A 23,021-nucleotide genomic window follows, 5' to 3' on the forward strand; every position below is an offset into this window, starting at 1 on the left:
AACTATGAAAAAAAAATTACTTCAAGTAAAGAGAGTTTGATTAATTTCATCTAAGTTAAAAAACATTTCCTTTCACTATTTGTAAGTAACCAAAAACGCTAAACAAAAATCGTTTAACAAGGTTGACAAAAAATTCTACTCAAAATATATTTAAAGGTAAAGATAGAAAAAAAAAATAACATTTCTTTAGCCTTTCAGTGAAATAGTATTTAATCATTTTTATAACTTGCTACTCATTTTGAAATATAATAGAATGAAAAAGTTTCCAAATTTTGCGCGACGTGTTTCATGAAGTCAGCTTTTATATTTTGTGCAATTTTATACAGTAAATTTATATTTGATAAGGTTAGGTTACGTGGGTTGCTCGCAAGTTAGCGAGTTCACTCGGAGGCCTTGCGGCCCATTGTGGTACCCTTAGAAGTACTATTCCATTATGCTGAAAATGTTATACATAAAGTGAGAATAGTTTCCCTCCCTAGTTTCGTCTATTATGTGATTTCTGTGGTCCCTATGGGAACCAGCCGGTACTTCTAATATAATATATTTGATAAAATTTCAACTAAAAATAAATTCAACTAAAACTTAAAAATAAGTTTTTAAATTTGTATAAATTTAAATGTAAAAAATTTCGAATAAAGGTTAAATCTTTGGAACAAATATAGTTTAGAAGTTGGTTAATATTTCCATACACAATGCCATTCAATCCAATCAGTCTGTTCCAAAGTGATACAATTTTCACATGTACAAAATATTAATATGTATTTTGTTTGAGTGTTCTGATTCATCAAATGAACAATAAATTCGAAATTGTCGCGCAAACGAATTTCCATACAACTTTTGACAGTTCATTTGCGAGAGTGTAAACATTCACAAATTGACCAGGACCCTTAATATATTTATGTAAAGTAAAACATTTTTTAAAATACTCTAAAGAGAAGAAAATAAACTTTAAATAAAATCAAACTATTTATTACTTTATAGTTTTTATACGATTAAGAGCTTGACGCAATATTATCCTGATTCTGGGGCTTGTCTCGACAAGCTTTTATATCATATAAATTCAATAATGTAATAAATAGTTTGATTTTATTTAAATATTATTTTCTTTTTTTAGAACATTGTTTTACAAATGTTTTTTTTGTTTTTAATTTATTTTCTTTTTTTAGAGGACCTAGAATATTTCGAATTTAAATTAAAATTTTCCAACATATCTTGAAAAGCTTGTATTCTGAAACTACATTCAAAATTCATGTTAATTTTGATTTTCTTTTTTCAAAATTTTTAGGTTTGAAATTCGAAATATTCAACATATCTTAAGATGCTTATATTCTGAAACTACATTAAAAATTCTTTAAAATTCATGAACATTTTGAATTTTTTTTTTTTAACATTTTTAAGGAACTTGCGTTCACAAACAAATAAACAAAAAGTGTATGTATTTAATACAAGATACATGATACAAATTGTTGTGAATTAAGCAATTGTATTAAAAAATAGGCTAAAAATAGAAATATTTAACAAAAATTTGTTGTAGTACATTTAGTTTCCAAGATTAATTATACCTCTTATTATGAATGGTTAGGGTATGTAAGGTTTTGTTATTCGAAATCATGAATATTAAAATATTCATTAGTTATATAATAAATTATAAATGTATTCGAGTTGATATAGCCATTTCCAAACAAACTTTTACGAATTGTAAAATAGAGTGCATTTAAAATTAATCTAAATTTAAAAGTGACATTAAATTTAGTGCACTTGTAATTGCAAAAATAAAAACCCAACAGAAAAGAATTACAAAACAAAACAAAAAAACTCTAAACTAAACAGCAGTCTTCGTGGATAAAATGAAAAACGCTTAAAAATGTTACTTAATTCGCTGCCGAAAATGAATTTAATTTTAACTTATGAACAACTAAAACACTGAGCGAATGAACAACATAATAACATGCAATGCCATAATTACGAAACAAAACAACATTTTCCTCCTATTTTACATTTCACTTATTAACAGAATATTAAAGGAATGAAAATACTTTTTAAAAATTACGATACAATTTGTATTAAAATAAAGACTATAACATGATATAACATTAATTCTAGTCTTTATGATTGTACGTTTAACAAAAAAATATATAAAGATTTCATTCTTTTATAGCCCTAATACAAGTTTTCGCTCATGAAAAACTGTGTTTTTGTTAGGGTATGGTTTTGTTTTTTGTTAATTTTGTAGAAACTTGGGTAAAAGCAAAAATTAACAATATTCTTTTTTTATAAACTATTTGTAAATGTGTGTAAGAGTGTAGATATAATACATATGTACATTATACCTGCCCTTAAAAATCTATAGTAGCTAAAACTAACTAATTTTAGGCGAATCGGATAACCTGAACCCGTGCCGAAAATCGATTGAAAGTTGACTATTTGGGCTGACAGTGGTAGCTATTTAAATAAAAAAATTAAACGTTTAATATAAGTATTACCTTCGGGAGAAAACTATCTGTTTAACAAGGAGTTGGAAATCAATTGAAAGTTGAAAAATTTGGACACAATGGCTAATTTTTTGATTTTTGATATTTTCTTTGATTTAAAAATGTCGAAGTTGTACACGTATCTGACTATATATTAACAAAAAACTACTATTTAATAATTCTAATTTATTGACCTTAAGCTCAATAAATTAGAATTATTAAATATAATAAAAGGTCGAAAAAATAGAATACAAATTTAAAAAATTACTATTTTACGCACATTTTAGATTAGAAAATAGTTGTTTACGCAACTTTTGCATGCAAAAGAGTGGATAATATACGAGTATCGTATAAATCATAACACATTTTTTCCACTCGACATTCATGTTTTAAACCTTTTTAGAAAAATAACGTGACATTGTTTACCCAATTTTTCAACTTTCAATTAATTTATGGCACGGATTTTGCAGCAATTAGTTTAAGCTACTAAACTACCATCCAAACCAAATCTTTTTTTTAAGGGGAGTTCTAATATATGTCTATATGTATGTATATGCTACTAAAATACTCTCCATACATATATTTTTGTGAGTACATTTTGTTTATTTAATTTTAGTTGATATGTGTGTGTTAGTTTTTTTTAATTTTAGGAAAAAAAATATTAAAAGGAATAGTTTTTCTGTTGTTCTCTGGTGTGATTATTGTTTTTATTACCCTTATTCATTGTTATTATAGAACAATGTTATTTTTTCATATTTTTCATGAGTATTAAAACAGAAAATATTGTAAACATAAATGTAGTATAAAAATTATCCATAGACACCATAAAATATGTACATAAGACCTGCCCATAAAATAAATTTATACTATTATATAATATGGTTCATTTGTTTAGGTTTTTGGCACCGATTGACTCCAAATATTTCACTTGGTAGTCACACAAATGTCCTTACGGAACAGAGCTTTAATGTTCACGGATTATCTATAAACTGAGTTATTACAAAATTCTTGAATAGTTGGTCAGATATAATACTATATAATATTGTTGGCATTCCAAGGTTTAATAGAAATAAAAACTTCAGCTACCTAATAAATCTTATAGCGAAAGAGTTAACACAATCATGCAAAGTATTAAACTGGTTTCCTGTTATTTCATTGCTACTCCAACATATGCTTATATCTATTTTTGGCACTCTACAGTTTGCGTTTCGTATGTTTATGATAATTGAAAAAAAAATCAATTAAATAAAACTCGCACACACATACTCCAACGTCTAAAATACTAAATTTAACTTAATTCATATATTATCTAATAAGATCATACAAATGAGTCAGTCTATGATAGGTACACTAAAATACAATAATACTTAATGAGAAACCACTCGTTTCCTTTCATTTGCCTTTTGACCAAATAATGTCCTGTATGTATGAATTGGTAAAAGTATACAATAGTGAGTGTGAGTAGTTGTTCATTAATTTTGAATTTAATCAACTAAAATAATTTCTATAAACATTATTTACTTAATTTATGACTTCAGTAAGAAAATAACCCACACAGTAGTAATGGTATGAATATCACTGAACTGAATCATTTTAAGAAAATACAAAAAATCAATAACATAAATTAACAATAACACAAAAAATCACTTAATTATAATTTAAAATAAAAATTTTAAATATTTTCTTTTCAAATTTTTTTTTTTTAAATTTTAATAAATTCTTTTAGATTACTAGTGAAATAATTGTATGGCAAAAAAAATTAGTTTGGTGAAAAAAACTGGTTAAAAAATATTTCTTCCTATTTTGACCCATTGTAGGTCCGACTTACTATCATAAGATATCCATATTGGCCCATAATCATAGTCAAAAATAAAGTACATTTTAAGAGAATTAAACTCGACTTTACTTAAGAGTGGACTTTAGGTCTATCATAGACAAGTTAAAGTATACTTCTGACGCTGAAGTCGACTCTAAATATAAAACAAGCTGAAGTTGTTTTTAACTCGTTTAACAACAGCATCAGCTGTTCTTCGCCGTGTAAAAAAGTTCGTCACAAAGTAAAAAAAGTTTAAGTTACAAGATATTGGTAGAGATTTTGCAATTATTGAACAGTTATCAATAAAATTAGTACCAACATATCGTAATTATGATATTAATCTTATCTTTTCCATTTTTCCACAACAAACAACTTTCATTCTTTAGATGTCTCGGTTACTTTCATTGTTTACGTTTTTTGGATTTTTTTTTTTAATTTTGTATGGCTGAACAGCGTTGCCACTTGTCTGTTTTTTGTTGTATATTGTATGAAAACATTTTCTACATTTGCGATGCCACCCAGTTAAAGTCGGTTCAATTTAAAACATAATTTAATTTTGACTATGGTTGCAAATTAATAAAAAGCAGGTTGTTATTTTAAAGTTGTTTTTAAAAAGAACAGACTTTAGTGTTTGACTATGATTATGGACCATTTTCTATATTAATGACTTAGTAAACCATATATAGATAAAAAATAGGTAAAAATCGTGTTTGTCCTGTTTTTTCCTTATATCTCAGCCATTAGTGGGCAGATTTTATCGATTCTAAAACGCATCTGAACCGTGTCTATAGCCGATATGTTGATGTTTGAATCAATAAACGTTTTTATACCCTACACCACCATAGTTGGGAGGGGATAATGCGTTTGTGTGGACGTTTGTAACGCCCACAAATATTAGTCCAACTCCCGCCTTATTTTGCTTTTATGCAAATATAATTTGCTTATCAAATTTTATTAGAAACTGTTTGCTTTTTAGTAAACAATTTGAAAAAAAAAGAAAACAAATTAAAATTAAATTTGAAATTTATTTCGAAGTTTTCATAAATTGTTAAGTCCCCATCCATACTGTGAGTTTGTTGATGAAATGGGAAAGAGGAATGGAAAAGGGTACTCTGTTTGATATACATGAAGTTTTTGTTGAGTATGTTATCCACATTTATTCGTTTAAATCAGTTCTGTACAGAAATGTCAAAAACTGAAAAGCAAAAACTTCACTGTGTGGACACGAATGTAGTTTCAAAAGAGAATTTAAAAACTAATGAAGTTTTTGTTTACTTTCATAAACTTGTACCTAAAAATTCGTTTTTGCTAGTTTCAATTATTGCATTTTATGTGAATATTTTACAACCACGCGATCATTTTTTATACAAAATAAACTTAATCCATAAAATGATTTTTCAAAATGTCCAAAAAATTAAAAATTTAAAAACAATCACAAATAGCGTTTTCCCTCATTAGGTTGGATTAAGATAAGAAAATTAACGTTTTTTCGATAAATACTTGCATTACAAACTTCAAACAGTTTTGTGGATAAACATTTATATCTTTAAACAAATATTAAAAAAATGTTTATATCTCTAGTGTTGTTACATACATACATATGTATTTGTTTAAACTATTTTTATCATTTGATTTCTATGTGCATATTTCCATCACTTAATGAGGGCAATTTTTTATTTACTTTGAATATATTGTAGAATATTGATTGTTGAAATGCAAATAGTTATTGTTTCAAGTATAAATGATTGTATATTTTTATAACTTTTCTAAACAAACGTTGGCATTACTCTGTCATTCAACAATAAAAATTAAATAAAAAAAAAACGGATAATGATAAAAATGCAAATACTAACTAGCAAATTACTATAAAATTCAGTTTCATTTGTGAAACAATAGAAAATGAAAAATTATGTTTGTATTTCCTTTCCGTTCTCATATTTTACATATTGTTGAGAGTTTCCTTTCATTTCAGCGTTTTTCCTTCTTATAATGAATTTCCCGTTTCACTACTAGCAAACATTCGAACAAATGTCTAATAAAGAACCTAATAAATGTGTAAAATGTAACCTGTATGCATGCACTGAACTGTGTAATAAGTAGGTTTTATATCGAACTAAATACATATATATAGAGAATTATATACATACATACATATCGTTAGCTAAAATGCAAAATAACGTAACATCACTTTTCATAAGTTTATAGGAGAAGCCAAACACTATATAAAATTAAAACTACTTGAGACATTGAAATTAGGAAACTACCTAAAATAAGGTTAAATTAGTACCATTCATTAATTAATCACTCAAAACGTATACATACGTTATTTTGTTTAAGAAAATCGTGTACTTGATGATATGTTGTGTTTAATTTTGGTTATAACTTGGTAATAGGATGCACATTGTGAGGTTTTGACATTCTTGCTTATCAAAATTCATAACTCGGTAATAAATAAAGGTACTGTCACGCATTTTGGTACAAGTAATATATGACTAACTTCACCACTTCTGTAGAAAAATGGGCGGAATTGGACAACTGCCACGCCCACTTCCCATATAAGATAAAATTTTATATTACATTATAATCATTAAAAATCAATTAAGAAAGTGATTCACCGAGTGATTATGATCAGTTTTCTTTTGATATGAAACTTATTTGTATTGAATCTTATTTTCGAGAATGGTGATTATATGGGAGCTATGACTAATTGTGGACCGATCGTCACAAAATTTGGTGCGATCATTTGCGTATATATAAAACTTATGTGTGCTGAATTTGGTTTGGCTATGTTTATAATTAAGATATTTATGAGAGCTTATCTATTTTCAGATAGGACAGTTGTCTGGGGGCTAGGAGAAATAATGGATCGATTCTATCCAAATTCTATAGGCTTAGTTCATGGGGTAATATAATTTTGCCTAATTTTGTCGAATTATCTTTGAAATTGTGACCTGTGGTCAAAAATTTGTTGGCCCGAAATACCTGAAACCATGATCAGTTTTTGGATCGGCAATTGAGAGGCTGTAATAAGACAGATAAGGTTATTTTATGTTAAATTATGCGACTACTTTTCCTTGCTTTCCTATATATTTTTATGTCCAATTAAAAAATACAAATTTTCAAAATATGTTCAGAAAAAATATATATTTCAAAACCTTCAAACTTTTTTTCTGCTCACTCGCTTTACAATTTATTATTTTTAAAAAAAAAAATACAACGATTTAAAGTTGAGCTACGCGTCTTGACATGCTTATGTCTTATACAAGTCTGCAATTACAGTGAAGTTTCAAGTGCTCTTACTTTATAAAGCTGTAAATATTTTTAATTTAAAATGCAATTCTTTGTAGTTGGGAATGTTTTCAATTCTAGTTAAAATTCTTTGAAAAAAAAAACAAACAAATTGAATAGTAATCAATAACACTATGCACGAAATTGACACTTTTTTTCTGTCAAGAGGGGCACCCAGCGGCTTAAATTAATTCGGGAACGCTGAATTCAGTTTTTTTAGGTTAGCTCGTATCTTCGAGATATACCGTTATTTCGAAAATGGAGAGGTTGCGCAACATATATTCGCGTAACTCAAAAACGGTTTAGTTTATTGAATAAACTGAAAAAACCGAAAAAACCACAACGAAATTACCTTCATAATATTCGCAGTCGTTTTAGAAATATAATTTTTTTTTTGGCAAAAAAAAATAATTTTTTAGAAAAATTTAGATGTTTTTGGTTTTTTTAATGTTTTTAATGTTTTTGGTCATTAAAAATTGAAAAATGCATATACGCTCTTAATTTTTTTTACACATTTAGAAAACGAAGTTCCAAATAAAACAAACTCTAAATAAATAAAATCTGTTCACAACTTTTCATTTTATTCACAAAAAATTATACAAATATCCCCTAATATTTTATCAAAATACATAACTCGTAGTAAGTAGCTACATCGTGCAGTGCACAGTGGTAGAGAAAAAAAGATGAAATAAATCTAAACCCTTAGCCCCTTAGTGTTGTCGAGTTTAAGGTTTGAATTTAGACCGCATGAGTCCACCAGAAGTGCGGACAGGAGTCCCCAAAGTAGGACTCGGGTATGATCAATTTTTAAAACGATCCTATTCCTTTGTTTGTGTTCCGATTTCAAAAAGCTTACACATATAGTATCTTCTCATCGAGCACTACAAAAAACCTCGTCGTGGATATCAACAATCTCTTACAGCTAAGGAGATATTCGCATTTGAAAATTAAATTATCAACATTTTTACCCACCATACTCCAGTTTTTTGATAACAGCGGGTCCAAATATATCCCGATTTGCTCCTTTTGTCTTTTATTGGACTAACTACAAATGTATATGTCAAACAAAAAAATAATTGTTTACAAATCGTGACTGACTCCAAAGTTATATGCATTTGAATTTAAAAATTAAGAGCGTATACGCATTTTCCAATTTTTAATACCGTTTTAAAAACCAAAAATTTCGAAAATTTTCTAAAAAAAATTTATATTTGTAAAATAACTGCGAAGATTAAAACCCTGTCAAGATTTGCTTAAAGGTAATTTTGGAATTTTTTTCAGTTTGTTTAATAAAATAAACCGTTTTTGATTTACGCGAATATATGTTGCGCAACCTCTCCATTTTCGAAATAACGGTATATCCCGAAAATACGAGCTAACCTAAAAAAACGGTTAGCATCACTGAATTCAGCGTAACCGAATTAGTTTAAGCCGCTGGGTGCCCCGCTTGACAGTTTTTTCAACTAGCACAGTGTAATTAAAATCAATTTCGAAATTTTTGATGATACGTTATTTTGCATTTTAGGTGACGATATGTACTAATATATAGTAATACATACTATACATGGTTTAACCACACAGTGAAAAGTGTTATTTAAGTATAAGTATGGGTGTTAATAATAATAGTAATGAACAAGGGTGTAGATGTCTGTCCGATTGTGTGTATATTTATGTGTGGTATGTGTCTGGTGTTGTAAAGTGAATGTACTTTAAATGGCAATAACTACATTTAAGATTTTTACACACATGAGTATGAGTATTGAAACAATAGGAAGAAATGGTGAAATGAACATTGTTTACATTGAATACATTGAATACAATCACGAGTAGAATATACACAGATACATTTTGTAGTATTGCAAGTGTGGACTGTGTGGTAAGAAAGATATCTAATAGCTTAATTGGAAAATTATGATTTTATTATGACTGAGTGAGTGAGTGAGTGAATGGTTTATAAAACGTGTGCGTTATGGAGGAACACCAGACGCAGTTAAGCGATTTCATACTAAAATAACATAACAACTGCAAACTATTATTAATAGTTTATATTTTAAACGGATTTAAAAAGATTTTTCATAACATGGAGGATAATTTTATTCGCCACTTTATTAAAATGAATTAAAGTTTCAATAACAATAAACATTTTATTTTATCAACAGTTTGAAAAGCAAAAAATAAGAATTTTATTATGAGTAAATGAAGCTAAAACCGAATATGAGGGTATGACATATTAAAATAATGAAAAATCAAATACCAGTTATTAGTACTTGAAATGCACATCATGTCACGAATGTTGCTATTAAACAACAGTGTGACTTATGTGTAATTTATTACCACCTAGACAATCAATACTTTATCCTTTTGATACAGACTGTAGAAATATTTATGTAAGGAACATGAGCTGGTTAATATAACATTTTTTGCATATAAGAATGCTGTATAGAGAACATTTAGAAAACTTAAACTTATAAAAAACTAGGTCCAAATTATCGCATTCATGATCAAATGATCTATCGTATAGAAAAACCATTTTGATATCGAAATGTATTAAATTTCTTGCTCGATATCGAAAGCCATAATCTCGAATAATGCTGTAATTTGACACCTGATCATAGTTAAAGGTGAATACGGACAAAATAATTTTTATTTTATTATTTTTTATAAAACCTCATTATAAGTAGTATTAACTCAGGAAATATTTAAACTTTTCCAAATCTACCCCTGACAACACTGTCCTTGACAACAGTTATAGATTTTAACACTTGTATTTTATTGTGTTTGTAATAGTTTAATTTATATTATCCTTCACTGTATAAAATGTTACATAATTTTAAACAGATTATTTTTTGTGATATTAACCGCAATAAGTGGTGTTGAGATTAAATTTAGTATTTAGCAAATAAAATGTAATAATGTGCTGTCAAATGCACAAGCATTTTCGTATTTTCCTCAAACCATAAAACAAAATGTTACAAACTGTATTTAATACTGCGAGCATTAAGGTTATACAGGTTAAAAACTAACGCCTCTGCCCCCAGGAAATAGATGACATTACAACATTTTTATTTTATTTCCTATTTTATATATTATATTAAAAGAGAACAGAATAGCTACTACTACAGCGATAACAATAATAAAAAAACAGAAAATCAATAAACAACCAACAACACGAAAATGGAAAAAAAAACATGTTGACAGAACAACATACAAATTTGTATTTCATTTTTTTTTTTTTTTTGTTCGAACAAAACAAAACTTGCACTCGTAAAACATACTTAGATGAAAATGCCAACTACTCGTTGTAATTCAATTTGTTAGATTTTGAGTCGAACACAATAAACAAAAAAAAACAAGATTGTTGAAATTTGCTAAAAACAATTCTAACAAGCTAAAGTTTAACAAAAAGTCGTATTGACTTTTCTCTTAAAAGCAAAACTAGCAACAAAATATGTATATAATTGATACATACATTGATTATTGTTCTGCATTTAATTTCTGAAAATTTTTAGATTATTTCTGATTTTATTATCCAACACTTTTACATTTAACATGCATATAAATCTCTTTCAAATGCTGCAATAATTACATAATTTCTTATCGTAAATGTTTAAGTTCAAAATGTCAGTTGGTTTGTTTAAAAAAAAAATTAAATCGTGTGTTGCTATTAATCCCTAGATAAAGGTTTTGTTTATGACTTGATATCAACGACTTTTGCATTGTTTTATTATATGTAAATTTATAAACCATTACCATATCATTGTTAAAAAAAATAGCTCAAAGAAAGCAGCGCACATTGGGGTCGACCAAAAAAAAGTGGTTTGCAAAATGATGTATGAACGAATCGTACTTTAGGACGTAAAGAGTGCGCCAGAAAAAACTTATACTTGTATTAAATTAAATAAACCTTAAACCGTTCAATAAAAAATTCTCAAAAATACGTAAACTTAAATAAAATATTGTACAAATTCATTAAACATTAAAATATTGGCATATTATTAGGGTGAACGGCCCGGTTTTTAATAACCGGTTATAACCGGTTTTTTTGGTTAAGTCTGTTTCGGTTTTTTTTGAAAAGCTCACATTTCGAATATCGAAGAAACCGTGTTTTTCTCCTCTAATAGCCGGTTTTTTCTAAAAGTGTGTTTTTATGAGTTATAGTGTATTAAATACTTTAAAAATATTAAAAATCCAAAAAACTTGTTTAAAAAAATACTCCAACTATTTTAGAAGACTTTTTATATTTAGAAAAATGTCACAAGTGATCTGGAAAGCTTGAAAACCTACTCAATGCTTTGTTAACTACCCAGCAAAAACTTTACTTACTTAGTAAGTCAGCAAGTAATATTGGAGCCATGGCATAACTACTTATTATTTGACTGAAAAACTACTTATCTTTGTTCGAGATTTTTTAAAAATTCATGGGTCAAGCTTACAAATGTACTTACAATCAGTTGAGAAATAAGTAGTAAATTCACAACAAGAATATTTAGCTGAAAAAAAAAAACACAAAAAATATTGCCTTGTGTTTGATAGTCAAGCTGCTAACTCACTGCTCCATGTACGAGTTATTTTATTGTAAGTTAACAATAGTTTTAACATCAACATATAAATGAATATGATATGAACAAAAAAATGAATGGCTTTGACAGGTGGCGAACCACTAACCTCCCGTTTTCCAGTCAAACACACTACCAGTCTGTATAAAAATAATTACTTTTTCTAGTAAATAAAATAATGTGCTGGGTAACCACCACTCATTACAAAAGAATGCATGAAATAACTAGTTGTCATTACAAAAATGCACAAAATTTTTGCTGGGTACATATACGTCCTACAAGTACACTGAGTGAAAGATCATTTTCAATATTTAGCTTTATAAAAACAAAGGAAACCAATCGATATACTCCAAAGCATTTAAACTGTGTTTTATTGCTATGAGATTGTTTTAACATTTATAAGGTCTTCAAATATTTGTCGTTAACGATCTTTGGGTCAAATTTAACCCGAATAGAAAATATATATTTTTTCTATTTTTTTTAAACCTAACGTCGTTGTTGACTTTTGAAATTAAATAAAAGTCAAAAAATATTAACCACTCACTTTAGAAAAAACTCAATTTTAATTTCACAATGTATCATAATTTGACCCGAATATCTTCTGAAGGATAAGAAAACAATCGCTTTGGTACAAGGGGAATCCCAGTTTTCATACAAATATAATGTTCAGCAAGTATGATGAAAAGATGTTAGTGCTACCAAAGCTCTGAAAACATTTAACTTAATTGTGCGTAACAAAAATTTAAGATTTTAGCTCCAGGTGAAATTTGACCCAAGTGCAAACAAATTTTTTTTGCAGATTTGTGTTTCTAAAACGTAGTTGTTGATTTTTTAAATTAAATAAAATTCATAAAATATCAAAAATCAACCACTCACTTTTAAAAAAAATTCAATTTTAATATCAAAATGGGTCGAATTTGACCCGAAGACCTTGTGAACGTTAAAAGAAGTATTACAAATTTTAATTAAAAAGTATTTAAGCGTTTCAAAAAGGCTTATTTTTTGTAATTAGAATACATGTATATTCTTTATCATAAGTATGAGATCTTTAATATAAAATAAAACTTATTTTCTTCTTGTTTCTAGGCGTTTTAATATTTTTCCAAAAAACCGGTTTACCGGTTATTATTAAAAAACCGAAACCAGTTTATATTAAATTGCAATTTTTCGAAGAAACCGAAAATCGGATTCAAAAAATGTCGAAGAATCGATCACCCTAGTATTTATACATTTATTCACTTTCACTGAAATCCCCCTTAATAGATTTTATAGTTGCTTACTACTCAAGTGCCTTTAGCATGATACCAAATCGGGCAAGAAATATAAAGGCTCTCCGTGCTGTTTTAAGAAATGTAAAAGCCGTGTTTGTAGACACTCTGTAATATACTACATTTTACCCAAATTTTTTCGATCGTTCGTTTGATTCAGCTTTGGCTTTGACTCTGTGCACAAAACAATGAAAGCATTAAACTTTATGAGCTGCTTTTTTGATAGTAGTGTTCGGTGCTCTTCGAAAGAGTTATTTGATTTCCGAAATAACAGTTGAAAATTAATGATTTAGAAAAGATAATATCGGGCATATTTTTAAAAGCTAACGTGATTAAAAATAATAATAATGTGTTGGACCAAGGATAAGTTTTGGCTGGAATAGTGTCTATATGTTTTTTCTGAATCACTCTTTATAAGAAAATTTAATTTGTTACCACCCTGCTTGAATACAAAGTGAGATACACTGTATAAAAGGATTTTTTACCTTGATTTATTTCGGACCAGTAGTTTGGAAGATTCAGATTTACACTGTGCACGGTTGGCTAAAGCCTTTTAAACGTATCTTAAAGGATTTTGTTTTTAGATTAAAAGAAAATCATTTATACATGAAAACAAAATATTTTGATAAACTTCGACTATAAATTTCCAAAAATAATTTTATTATCATAATTTTGGACCTACACGTCTATACAGTGTCTAAAATGTATATGATAGCAATCTGAAAGCAGCTCATTGAGATTTGAAAAATAACAAAATTAATCGAATTAAAAACATTTTAAAAATTCACTGACATTTATTATAATTTAAAGTAATTTGTGTGTAAATTTATTTACCTTAAGAATATGGATGAAAGTCAAACAGCACACTACCAAAATGCTTTGTGAACCTTAAAATTGTCAATATACTTTTTATTAAGAACGTGACATAAATTAAATACGTCATAACTGTGACAATTCAATCAACTCAAACTGTCTGTCATTTGAACAATCCTATACACAGTACACATACACTCACATGTATGTATGTATACAATGACATTAACTAGTTAATAGTAGTAGTTAGTGGTAGCATTTTATACCATTAAATTTCTTTGTACTCCTTTTGTACATTTGCCTCTGTTGAGTTGGTTGAGCTTATACAATAATAAAAAAAACAGCAGCATACAAAATACACTTTGTTCGAATACAATGACACAAGTACAGTGCAGGTCATGAGTACTGGTACAATGGAGTGCTCTATGTGTGTGTGTGTGTGGGTGCACAACATTTACAATAGATGTCATGCCTTTGCATATTAAATGACATCCGGTTAATGGCAACGAAAGCAAAATCAAAATATAGACAACAAGAAAACAACACAAACACAAAAATGAAACCAAAGTAAAGCACGAGACATACATAGATACATATGTATGTATGTAAGAGTGTGTCTGTTTGTGTATTAGTCTCGTGCTTCTTGACGTTTATGTATATGTGTGCGCGTCGGTTAGATGATAAGACAGAGAGTGAGGTTTTAGGATATTAAAGACAAAAACTGTTGTAAATCGTGACAGCATAAAAACAAAAACCACATGCATACAGAAAGAAGGGCGGTAGAGGAGCATAACAACACAGATAAAAAATGTAAACACAACCAACATTTACTAACGTATGAATATATGTATACAAGTATAAAAAAAAAACAGAAAGCTTTTTCTTTCGTTTTTTTATAATAATTTTGTTGTTTTTGTTTTATAAATACCATACAATAACATTGTGTCAAAACAAAGCACAATACTGTGTCAAAAATACATAAAAGAAATAAAGGAATTACAAGTGAAATAAAAGTAAAATTGCATTTTAATAATTAAATAAGAAAATATGCAGCAGCAATCAACATGAAAAGAAAAAAGCTTAACCTCATCACAACAAAAAATGGCAAAAAATAAAAAAGAAACAAATACAAATAAAAAAGAATGGAAAGGACAGCAAAGCAAAGCAAATAACAAGTTAAAAAATGTCAAGCCCAAAAGTAAACTATAAAATCCATAATTACTGAGAACGTTTTTTGTGGCACTTTAGCACACGAGTTTGCTACAACAAAACAAAATATTCGTATAAAATGCCTAAATTTAAATTTCAAATACGTTTCGAAATGTGATGAATCATTTTTATTGTAGTTTTAGCTTTTATTTGTTAAAATGTTTAACAAAACTATTGAGTGTGTTTGTCGTTTGTCGAACATCACAAAATAAAAACGGAATTTTGCTGTGATAATTTTTGTGGTAGTATTTTTTTTTTTTTTTTGTTTGAAATTGGTGCTTTTCTAAGGCAGCATGGCTGCTGTTGCTGGCCTTTATGGCCTGGGCGAAGATCGCCAACATCGCAAGAAACAACAGCAGCAACAGCAACATCAGCTGGAGCAACGCGAACAAAAGGAAGAGCAAAAGAAATTAGCGGAACGTAAATTAGCCAGAGATCAACAGCAGTATTTGAAAGATCAACAGAGGCCATCATTTGACGGGTGATGTATTTTTTTTATTTTAGTAATCATTTTGATTATATACAATTTTATTTCAGCTATTCAAAATAAATAAATGTCTTACCCCCATTAACACAAAGCCTGGTTAAGCCTTAACTAATAGTTATACTGTCGGTTAAAATTATTTTTGTATGAAAACTGTCAGTATAACTATTAGTTAACACATAACCAGATTTCGTGTTACTGGGGGTTATTATAATGTATTAAATTTCCTCAACTATTACGAGGACATGTATTACTTAAGATTTCCACTTTAGAAAGTGTCGTCTAACAACAGGCAATTAAATTTTGCGATCCTATCACAAATGTCCATGTCGTTTTGGCGACAAATTATGTTAAAAAAAATATATGTATGAAAATGACAAGAAACTAAATAATTTAAACCCAAAAGTTACAGAAAGAAAAGTTTAAATAATGAGTCTATATACTATATTAGAAACTAAAGTCAAGACTATAGTGACGACTTTGGTTAAGATCTTGTTAGAAAATTACAGGAATTCAGTGCAAGTATAGAGCAACTACATTGCTGCAGTTTTATTTGTTTAAATTATTATAATAATATTATTTATAATTTAACTGCCACATGCTTTTAATTAAAAATTTCATTTTTTTTTAAAGCAAAATATTAACACATCCTGTTAATTAAATGTATATGATATTACACCTCCTTTAGTACATGAACTTTTTAAAGTTTACACCAACTTAACAATAATATGGGAAAACCTCATAAAATATACAAACAAAAGTTGACCAGTCACCGCAAGCTTTAATTATTACTTGAAAACGATTCGAGAAATGTATAAATTGCTTCTATCATTGTTCATGGCTTTACAACAGTTTAACTTTTCTTTTTCATGACAAATGTTAGCATCCATCGTCAACAACTAGATGTAAAGTTGTATTTCCATCAGCACTATGATGGAATTTCTTGGAAACTCAATTAAAATATTTCTGTGTTTTCCCTACAAATTTGTATGCAATCTAAAGAAAATAGTTATGTAGTTAGTTCGAAATCATAAGTTACTATCTGACATATGGTCATTTCCACCGATAAATTCAGATCAAATTTCGCTCCAAATAAGTTTTATATATACGGAGGTCAGGTCACGCAATTTTATGATGATCGGTCCATAATTAGTCATAGCTCCCATATAAGTTCCGCTTCCGAAAATCATTTTAACGAGCATAAATCTCTTAAAAGCATAAATCTCTTATCCACATAAAATTCAACCGTAATAAGTTTCATATAGACATAAATTGCGCAACCTTATTTCATTTTCGAAAATAAATTATTGAAATTAAAATAAAGGTTTTTTAGTGTAGGTCATGCTTGAACGACCATACTTTCTTACTTGTTTTCTTATTTCTTAACCAAAAATTATATGAAATGGAAATTCAAGTAACTTAACGTCATGTAAAGTCACGTCAGATACTAAGGCTAACAAATAAAAAACGAGGAAAGATATTTAAATTTTATAATTTGGAAAATAAATTTAATTATTCCAAATCCAAGTCAAACCACACTTCTGTTTTTGGTAACGTCTTGCATTCACATATTTTTGCTAATATCTTCAACTCCTTAGGGTCAATTGTTGCAATATTTTTTCTGAATAAAGTGGTACTTAATTACTTCGCAAATATAGAAAAAACTTTTTACAAATTTAACTTTATCATTATTTTTCATTTTTTAACATTTTGTCGTACAAATGTTCTGTCACGCCATAATGGAAATGCCCATATTTGTTTTTCTTTTTGTGTTTTTTGAAATATTAACAAAAGTTTTTTGTTAATATTTAGTTCACTGAAAAGTGGATGTCTACTACAAAATCAGTCATTTGGCCCAACGTTTCTTTCCCGAGAAACGATAATACTGTTAAATTTTATAAAAATTTTAAAAATTTTCATTTGTTAATAATAATGAGGAATTCCCGAACTCCAAACATTGGTGCTAATGTACATAACAATTTTCAATAATTTGTTTTTGAGGCATTTGCTTTTTATTTATTGACTAGTTAACCGCCCCGGCTTCGCCCGGTAGCATTTACTAATGTTAGTTCTTCAAGTTTCTTCAACCCACATAAACCTGCCTGTTCTTATTTATTTGCAAATAATGTACAAAAAATCTTAATTTGTACAGCATACTTTAGGGAGCTTTTTTTATTACAGTTATCCGGAATTTTTGAATTTTTTTTCTTTACAAACCATCTCCTAAAAATTTCTAATCGAATAAAAATAAAATCAGCCAAATCGCTCCAGACGTTCTCACGTGATGCCATTACATACATGGACCATTTAATTTTAACATATAACATATATATATAGAAGATATATTGATTTTTTTATTGAAAAATATTGAAAATAATCTGTAAAACATAATTTAATACAATAATTCTGTATTTAAAAAAAGTAATAAAAGAATAAATCCCTGGCATAGCTATAATATCCAATGGGAATTATAAGTAATTTATTTATTATGCTTCATTAACTGGTGTTTAAAGCGAAAAGAAAAACAAAAAGGAATGTAAATAAGTTACATTACTTCTCAAAGGAATGCCAGCCATGTCAATTGGTAGACTACGTGAGTTTCTTTAAATGCAGGTCCTTTAAAACATTTCCATCATCTTTTTCATATTGCTTATTCTTGATGTTGGCTTGCAACTTGGAATTGTTTATTATATTCTTAATGTGAATACGAGTATCTTGCACATTTAAAATTTTGCATATTATCCTTGTTAAGGATAATTACAATTTAAAATTCTTTTTGTGCTCTTTTGTTTTTTGTATCGCATAAAAAAGCATTTAACAAATATTATTGTTGTTGCGATTATACAATAGTTGTTACATAATGAAGCAAAACAGAAACTAAATACAAACAAACAAACAAAAGAATAAACCAATGAACGAAACATAAAAGACAAACAACAAGGAACACATTTAAGACAAGTGGTTTTCTGTTAAGACGAAAAATAAAAGCATGGGAAAGGAAAATGGAGAAGAAAAAATTACTTCCATTAAAACTCATACTCATTCAGTTGCACGAGCAAGAAGAATGTGTCTATCATGTACACAGATACAAATGTATTACAGCGTTACACAATTATTTGATGACACAGCCAAGAATTACAACTCTATAACAATTGTTTTTAAAAAGCGAATATGAAAGACAAAGTAGAAAAACTATTGTTCAAATGGATGTAAGAGTTCGAGTCTGTGTGTCTGTACATAGTTGCCAGATGATTTATGTCCAAATTTGTAAAATTTTTGGAAAAAACCATCATAATCGTCATATTCACTTTTTAAAATCGTCAAAATCTATTTTTCATAGATGTTTATTATTTTCTCTGCATTATTTGTTTAATTAACAAATAAAGTATAAAGACATTTTACCCAAATAAATCTGATTTGTGTTTCATTAGCTCCAATTAAAGATATTTATAAAAAATTAAAGATTTTTATATTTTTTAGAGCGACCGTTGCATCGATCGAAACAAATAGTAGTCCAACGAGGCATGGTCTGGACTATAAGGCGGGCGGGGCAAATTTCCCAATTACTTCATTTTAAATACCTTTTAACAGGTATTGCATAGCCGCATATTCTGGGCATTTTTCGGCCAATGCTCGCTTCAAGCGAATCAGTTGCGTTCGGTACTGGTTCCTTGTGACGGAGGCTTATAAAAGTTAGTACACTTTTGCTCCCACGAAATACATGGATAATTGCCATTGATGTCGATTCGGGTGGTTGGCCGGGCTTCACATACGATCACTTACGCTTCCGGTAAGTGAGAATAAATGACAAATATGTACCCTTCAAAAAAACATATAAAAACTTCGTTCAGAAGATACGTTATTTATTATAATTTCTCTATTTCTCGAACCTTCGAACACACAGTTTTCGATATAAAGGAATCCAATTTTAATCCACTTCGACTTTGTGTACAACCAGCGAATGAATTTAGAAATGTTTATCAATTTAATATGTTAAAGTTGTCTATAATTAAATTATATTAAATGGAATTGTTTTACGAAAAATTTCACTTGTTATATTATTTTTTTATTATTTTTTCTAAAACTTGTCATATTATTTGATATTTACTTTCTTTAAAAGAATGAACAAATAATAGGAAATTAATACAGAAATTCTCTTTAAAGAAATCGCCAATTTTAGGGCAAAAATTAATGGTCCATTTTTTATCCTTAAAATCATCAAAATGACTGTAAATCATTAAATCTGGCAACCGTATGTGTGTGTGTGTCTATGTATGTTATAGCCTGTGATTGTGAGACTGCAATTTTGTGTGATTTCCGAATACATACACGAACAACGAACATTGAACAGCGAACAACAAGTCATGTGTACAAACAAATTCATCTATAAAGAAATGAGAAAAACTGTTAGGAATTGTTTTTAGTTAGTTGTAGTTGCTGCTTTTTTACTTCCTCATAGTTTAACTGCACGAAAAAATGTTGACAATTCATTTTAATTGTAGCTTTAACAAATATTATGGCACAATGGCACGTGATGTCTCTATACTTGCAGCAAACAAATAAAATAACTCCCTAAAGGACAACGCCTCGTTTTTGAAAATGTAGTTGTTTCTTTAAAACTGCTATTTAGATATACCTATGTATGTGTATAGATATATAATATGTCAATTTTTATTACAATCGCTTCGATTTCTACAAATTGTCAACAAATCTCCAAAGTAAGAAACGTTCAATCATTTCTTTTAACTTCGGCTGAATATTTGGAGAGCATCAAATATAAAGAAATGAAATATTGAAATTTATTTGCAACATAATTTGTTGATATATTTAATTAGTTTGATAATTAATTTTTTTCATAGAATCAATTTTAAAGGCTTCATTATAAATAGTTTTTCCCTTTTATAAATCCTCCCTTCTTCCGCTTGAATGCCAGCATCAGTCGTTAGACAAATATTTTTATATTTTTCATGCTAAATTATCATACAAAGTACCCAATTATTTTGTACTTACTTATTTATACACAAACACCAATTGGTTTTTATAATATCCTACTATTTTGGTAGAAAATAGTTTTTGCTTTTAAAAATATTGATTTTGTTGAAATTGTCTAAGCTTTAACAACTTTGTTGTTGAGGTTATAACGAAAAAAAGCATAACATTTTATGCATTTCTATAATATTATATATTCAAAAGGGTTTCTGCATATTAACACGAAATTATAAACAAATGTTTATCCAAAAAACGCTCATAACTCCCAAATACTTTGTTTAGCTAAAACTTCAAACCTGTTTTTTTCTGTAATGGTAGTATTTTATATATATTTTTTTTTTTAAATGTCAAGTTTTTAACGAAAATATTTTAGTTAACAAAATTATTCATATTTTTATTGAAATTATTAAAAAATATCCTTTAAACCAATTTGTGACCAGTATTCTATTGGATCAAATATTATTTAGAAAACTGTAAAAAAAAATTTATAAAATTTGCGCAAGATGTAATGATTACCACATGTTCACTTATGGCGTTCTCTTTCCTGGCATAAATTATGCCTTTATTCTGCCTTTTACCCTTTTCTGTGTTCGTTTCTAAAAAAAATGTAGTTTCGTGTTCTTTTCAAATAATGTTGCCCTAAAACCCCGAGAATATGCTACACGTTTCACCCTCAATTTTATCAAAGGGTTAGAAATGCAGCACTTTTTAAACAGTTTTTGTTTTTTGTTTTTGTTTTCTATTGTGATCGTTAAAAATGTAAAACATTATGAGGTTATGGGTAACCTTTAATAAATGGTGCAAAGTATGTTGGCAACATTTTGTGTCATTAGTTATTGAACATTATATTGTAAGCAACAACGTTTTTTTTGCTTCAAAAAGGGAAGTTTTACTTTACCTCTTTAATTTGACAAAAAAGACACCGATTGCTCACCAAAACTTATGGTGAATGTGTTCCATTGGTTTCAACGCTCGAAAGATGGTTTGTTCGGCTGTGATTTAAACAGGGAATACAAATATCGCCCAGACCAGCCAAAACATTTTTAAAGACCAAGAATTTGAGGTATTACTCCATGAAGATTGTTGTCAAACTTATCAAGAGCTCGCAAAATCATTGGGAGCTACTCAATCAGCAATTTCAAAATGTTTGTAAGCAGCAGGATTCATCCAAAAGCTAGGAAATTGGGTATCATACGAATTGATGCTGAGATACATTGAACGACGATTTTGTATTATTTTCTTTTCGATTAATCATTTTTACAACCATTCATAACATGCGATGAAAAATGTATATATTACGATAGTGTGAAGCAAGGCCAACTAGCCGAATCGTCCCCAAATCCAAATATTCATGGCGCTAAGGTAATGCTTTGAATGTGGTAGGATCAAGAGGATCCTATCTATTATGAGATACTGAAATTTGACCAGTCTATCACAGGGAACCAGTACAAAATGCAACTAATTCGTTTAAATCAAGCATTGGCCAAAAAAACACCTAGAATATGCGGCCAGACATTAAACCATAATATTCCATCATGACACACTAGGCCACATGTTGCAATACCTGTTAAAAAGTATTCCGAATGAAGTGGTTGGAAAGTTTTACCTCATCCATCTTATGGTCCAGACCTTGCCCCGTCCGACTCTCTCTGGGATAGGCTTTACTTCAGAACAGAGTATCTGCAATTGGCTTGAATACTTCTTGGCCTTAAAAGATAAGCAGGTTTTTGGGCTCGGAAAAATGGCCATAGTTTGAATAAATTTTATTGTTTCAAAATAAAAGCTACAACTTTAAAACAATCCCGCATTTTTAAGTCATAGTTACATGAACCAAACGAAATATTCCACCGTTCGTTCTACATCATTATGGTTTATAATTGCTGCAAGGAACGGAAACTAATATACAGTGTCTTGGTCTTATTATAAACAAAATATGAATCAATGAGAATTAATCAAAAACAGATTCCTTTTTCTGCTATATTTATTTGAGTCTTTATTAAACACTCTAATTAATTAACCTAATTTAATGTAATTTTTATTTTTCGTTTTAATCTCTGTTTTCCTCAATTGAAATTAATGTTTAAAATTAAAGTAAAGTAAAAAATAAAAGTAAATGTTTGCTATAGT

The 23,021-nt window shown here is 28.3% G+C and overlaps 1 protein-coding gene across 9 annotated transcripts in view; it reads left to right on the forward strand.

The window, feature by feature from the left end:
* Positions 1 to 23,021, forward strand: part of shaker (Potassium voltage-gated channel protein Shaker) — a 338,010-nt gene that overhangs the window by 185,974 nt on the left and 129,015 nt on the right. For 2 of the 9 annotated variants that reach the window (XM_065507664.1, XM_065507666.1), the window contains exon 1: positions 15,662 to 15,902. The exons of 3 other annotated variants lie outside the window; for them this stretch is intronic. In XM_065507664.1, the coding sequence (XP_065363736.1) occupies positions 15,715 to 15,902 (188 nt within the window). In that variant the 5' untranslated portion in view covers positions 15,662 to 15,714. Of the gene's footprint in view, positions 1 to 15,659; positions 15,903 to 23,021 lie in introns of those variants that run through there. 4 more of the 9 variants (XM_065507667.1, XM_065507668.1, XM_065507661.1 and 1 more) reach the window with 4 other exon arrangements.

The sequence above is a fragment of the Calliphora vicina genome, chromosome 4, assembly GCF_958450345.1.
Source record: "Calliphora vicina chromosome 4, idCalVici1.1, whole genome shotgun sequence".
In the NCBI taxonomy this organism is placed as follows: domain Eukaryota; kingdom Metazoa; phylum Arthropoda; class Insecta; order Diptera; family Calliphoridae; genus Calliphora; species Calliphora vicina.